This window comes from Bombus bifarius, unplaced genomic scaffold, assembly GCF_011952205.1.
Source record: "Bombus bifarius isolate JDL3187 unplaced genomic scaffold, Bbif_JDL3187 scf7180000008421, whole genome shotgun sequence".
Lineage (NCBI taxonomy): Eukaryota > Metazoa > Arthropoda > Insecta > Hymenoptera > Apidae > Bombus > Bombus bifarius.
In genome coordinates, this window is record NW_022884651.1 from 145,314 (window position 1) to 150,834 (window position 5,521).

General features: G+C 25.5%; 1 protein-coding gene across 1 annotated transcript; it reads right to left on the reverse strand.

Moving 5' to 3' along the window:
* Positions 1–3,615: 3,615 nt before the first annotated feature.
* On the reverse strand, positions 3,616–5,055 carry LOC117212951 (28S ribosomal protein S24, mitochondrial). The gene is made up of 4 exons (XM_033458121.1): positions 4,976–5,055; positions 4,701–4,876; positions 4,434–4,611; positions 3,616–4,253 (listed from the first exon to the last, which is right to left on the reverse strand). The coding sequence occupies exons 2-4, from the start codon at positions 4,725–4,727 to the stop codon at positions 3,964–3,966; spliced, it is 495 nt and encodes a 164-aa protein (XP_033314012.1). The 5' UTR covers positions 4,728–4,876; positions 4,976–5,055; the 3' UTR covers positions 3,616–3,963.
* Positions 5,056–5,521: the final 466 nt, after the last annotated feature.

Sequence of the window (5,521 nt, forward strand, 5' to 3'; positions counted from 1 at the left end):
AATAATACAATAATAGAACTAATGCAAAATACGACATAATTTTTTTAACATAATCCCAAAGATAATTTGATATAAATTATTCTATAATTTCATTTCGTATTGCCTCGTGTATGTGATTTATTTGCTTGAACAAAGTGCAATGTTAATTATATTCTATATAATATTGCGTGATAGTGTCGATTTTTGACTTCCATAAATAAGAATAGAATTATATTAGAGTACAATAAGACAAGCACAGCACATTTCAGTCTGTACTTTTATAAGAACACGATAACAAATTATAAACATTGGAACATAATTCTTGCGTCCATCATAAGAATAATTACATTTCAGTGTTAATATTGTAAATTCAATCAGATTTCGTGTACGCTTTTGGAAATTTTTTACCTGCTATATTGGAAATGTTGGAATCAAGACTTATTTTATTAGAGTCTTTGTTTTGTCTCTAAAGGTAAAAAATATTAATTTAAGCAAATAATTTAATCACTGAAAGAATAAAATTCTTTAAAAACATATGATATAATTATTATAATATATGGTTACACAAAATTTTTTAAATATCAATTTTTTAATCAATGAATTTTTAATGATTAAATATCTTCTAAAAATATATTTTTAAAGCGATGTCATTTTTACTTAAAATATGTCATGTACAATATACTGCATAATCATAAATTTGTAAATTCTATTCACAATTTTATATAAGAATGTCTCATCATAATAATTCTTCATATAAACATATTATAAATTTATTGCCAACTATAATTGTAATTTTAATTTTTTCACTTAATTAGTTAATGATGATTCCTCATTACTATATACCTATATAAATACTCAAAGATCTATTGAAAGTACAAATATGTAGCAACACGATCCTGATTGAATAATGGAAGAAAAGAGTTGTAAAGACATACTAGAGGAGAGAATGTGTCTAGTAGAATATATAAAAGTTTGAATGCTCTGTCAGTTTGCACTTAAATATCTTTTTATTTAAATACCTATCTTAAAATAATATGTAATTTACTTTTTATTGAAAATGCAATGATTGTATATGGGCTGCGTTTGAGTCATGATTGAATGTAACAGTTTATTAACTAACATAAAATAAATTAAAAATATTCAGAAAATAAAATAATTACATGCTTATTATTATATGGAATAAAATTATATATGAACTTTTTTGTTCTATATAAAATTTGTCAAAATTATATGGGAAAAAACACTATTGAATTATATCAAAATATGATACTTTTAAAGTTGTATTTAGAATATATTTAATGTTAAAAGTTGTATAGTAAAAGAATGCATATTGTAGTAAATTAATAGTACATATATCATAGATTTATGTTTATTTTTATACAATATAATTTTTATGATAATCATAGCTAACATTAAAGTCAGTCACATGTCAAGGATAAATTATATTACTTATACATATACATATATAACATCAGTTTTGTTTTATACTGTTACTATTAGTTTCATTTTAACTGAACAATGTAACTAATTGGTTAAAGGTAAATATAATCAAAAAGTAAACTTTAGTAGCTGATATTTCATACAAAAAAATATCGGCTATTTTAATTATTTTATGTTTATTTTTACATTTCTAAATTGAATATAAGCGGTTACAAACCAACTTCCTTACATATAATTTCGAGTAATAAAAATCTACAATAATCTTCAGTGACTTATTATCATCTTTTACTTCGTAGTAAATATGCATTCGTAATCGGAGTGTAATTTAAATAGATGACCAAACTTTGGTATCATATTTTACTTTTTCTAATAATCATTCAAATTAAGTAGTCGCAAGTAATGATATTATTTCTGCTCTTGAATAGATTAACATGTATTATAGTAAATCGATCTCTGTTTAAATATTTTACAAACGTAATAATCACTCTGGTAAAATCCAAATCTATGAAATAGATTTTTAATCTCACGTTTATACCACTTTTTCGTATTTTTAGGAAGAGCAGAATACAATATCAAACTTTGATCGCCTATTTTTAATGCACCGTGTATATTTAAATAATGTGCTTAAAAATAAATAATTAAACTTAAAGAGTAAAGAACTACAAATTAAGAAATTTAAACTATATCAGATTTTTACTTTTATATAAAGAAGATTATTATTATAGAGGATTCCAAAGTTAAACATACTTTTGTCAATAAAATAAATTAAAATTACTTCAAAATTGAAAATACGCGTACGTATCTTCCATGTATTCGCTAATAATATAATAAAAAATATTCCCTATTTAATATATCAATGGTTGGATTTACATATAACATATATAAATACTTTACAAGTCATTGCTTAATATTTGGGAATAAATAATTTTTACTTTGACTCAGGTATAAGGTTATATTATATTTATATAAACAAGTCTTCTTTTTATACGAGCATCTATGTCTATGTATTGATACAATGAAATCTCGGACTAAAACTTAACCATATATGTAATATGTATTCATGCCGCTTGATGCTTACGGCTCGGGTGAATAAATTAATTGATTACTAATAAAACGCAGTACAGCGTCATAGTGTAACCAATGTAATTGAGTAACCCAAGACGTCGAAGTAATGCGGTTCACCCGCTGTTAGCCACTGTTAGGGCAGTAGTTAAAGTTTACAGTTTTCGATGACCGTAACAAGTAATTAGGGATGCATTGAAGATTACAACTTGTAACTTACAAGGAACCAAGTTCTCTCTTTGCGCTATATCTAACAAGATTTGCCTCCTTGTGAAAGAGAGTGGATATGAGTCATATCTAAGTTATATTCTGGAAGTTCCAATGTTATAGTTCATCGTTCAATTACGAATGATAGTAGAAATTGATTACAAAAATCTGGCGCAAGTTACGTGGATGCGAAATACGTACAGCCCTAGCTATATCACTTTTATCGAGTGTAACTAATTCTTGCTGATACATCATCATCATCTTTTTAGTAATTAGATTGTTTCAGATTTTAGTCAATATTCTGATTTGAATCAAATTCCTCACAAATTTATATAAGGGGTAATATGCAGCTGGTAAGACCTATAAAAGTTAATGACCTTGTAATGTACCCCCCCCCCTTCAAATATTAACATATAGACCTTATTTTTTAAAACATTGTTGGTTTACTTTTATTACATATTTTATAGAGCCCTGGTTGCACAGTTTACGGTATGGCCGGATAAAAATTGTACCTCACGTCGCCATAAGTGACGTTTATTTGTTTCTTTTTATATTTTATGTTAAATTATTTTTTTATGTATTGTCTTGTATCTTATAACATATTTCACATATTAAAAATAGTGTCAAGCCTGAAATTACTACTTATTATAATTCTACAAAATATAATATGACTTATATATTATATATAGTATGCTTTAGACAAATTTATGAGATAATATTTATGTTAGATGATATATACACCCATCACTATTTTTTTCAATTAAAGTAATATTTTATAGAAATGAGAAAAAAGACATTTATGAATGAATTAAGAAATAAATCAGTACATAAATCTTTTTAAGAGAACTTGCAAATATATTTCTATACTGATTTATTTTTCATATAGTAATAAAAGAATCAAAGAATAAAATTAAATGTATAACTTGATAAAATAATAGCATAATTGTAATGTAGAATCGAACCTAGTATTTGTACAAATTTCAATATATTATATATATTTTACAATATTTGTTACTTTATTTCCATATGTTTTAACCTTATATATAAGTATATTAATTGCAATGTTATGTGTAGACGTACTTAATTTAAAAGGTTGTGCAGTAAAATACATGAGTTAATAGTAGTACATGTAATGAATACATGTAATTGTAAATTTACTTTTATTTATGCAATGTAATTTTAACAACTATAGCTTAATTATAACAATTATGCTACGATTAACATCTTCACAGTTCTTAGATCTATATATCAGAATAATTAAGACCTATGAACATGTTAAATAATTTTATATATAACGTCATCTTTGTCATTTACTGTTGATATTTCCATCTTTACTGGACAATGTAACCAATAGCTCAAAAGTTCTTCAGTATAACCAAGTAAAAAGTGCATTTTAATGGGTGTTACTTTGCGCACAACAATGCCAGCGATCCTTATGATATTGTGTTGACGCTTAATAATTATCTCGCTTGCAAACAATCCATGCCAAGTTCCTTGTACAAAATTTCGAATAAACAAATCTTCTATGGTAGTTTCTGATGGCCTATTACCATCCTTTACATTTGCTAAAAAAAAAAAAAATACATTTAACAATTCATATATATTCAAATAACGTGTAAATATATAAAAAGTTGAATGAACATAATATAAAACTAAAACAAATTTTAAATTTTGTATATAATTTTAATTTAATATTACCATTAAAAGTTGTTTTATTAGTAAAACAAATTATAAAATATGCCTACATGTATTCCATGAGTTCCATGACTTTTTAGAAGCAATTTCATGTGGTGGATATGCCATTTCATATGTCAATGGTTGCAGTACCTTTGGTTTTGGTCTATAACGTCCAGCTTGTACTTTATGAAGTACTGTGCTGACATGTAAATATCTTTTCGCAACATTATTTTGATTAATTAATATCTGAAAAAAATATTTCATTTCTAATTTAGTTTAAGAATAGGGTTATGTTACATATGTATTTCATGCACCACATATAAATGTGTACATACAGGTCGTAGATATGGTATTAAACTCATTATTTTTAATTATCTATGCGATAATTAAACAAAAATTATATTTATATTATATTTCAAATTTGGTAACATTTAATACATTGAACACTGAATTTAACAATTTGAATTCGTGGCAGTAGTTTCAAACTCTCAAGACACATTTAGACCTTCAACTGTATAAATAAAAAAAGTGCAAATTAAAATGAAATTAAATTAAATTAAAAATGTTACTTACTTACTAATAATTAATTAAAATTAAAAATGTTACTTACTTAGTGATAATTTAAAAATTGATTTTACATGGGCTGGCATCCATGAAACTCCAATTTATCTCGCTCAATAAAAGGCGCGAGAGATTGAAAAGAGCTATTCGAGGGTAAAAATAACTTTTGTCATAGAAGTCATTGATTCGAGATATTATTGTTTAATTTGAAAAGTTTCTTTTTTTTCTTCAGCTCTATGCATCTTTCTTACCTAATCCAAGGTGTTTTCCTTAGATTTTCATGATCCAATAGTAAGATAAGTTTCACCTCATCGATCTAAAATTTTCTCCTAGATTTCGTCTTCCATCTCTCAGGGTGGTAGAATCGCTTCGTGGTTGTTTCATAATGTAGAAACGAAACGAAAAGACACCTTCGATGAAATTTATGACCATTTTATTGTTAAATGCAAAGTAATCAAGATTAAGTATCTGTAAACAGAACACTTTTCAAGGATCGTACGTGACTTTAACGAAAATTTACCATGGTCGCTAATAACTAAACTCACAGCATTTTAACACTAGAACTACCACACTAGTCAAAACGACTGGTTTTACA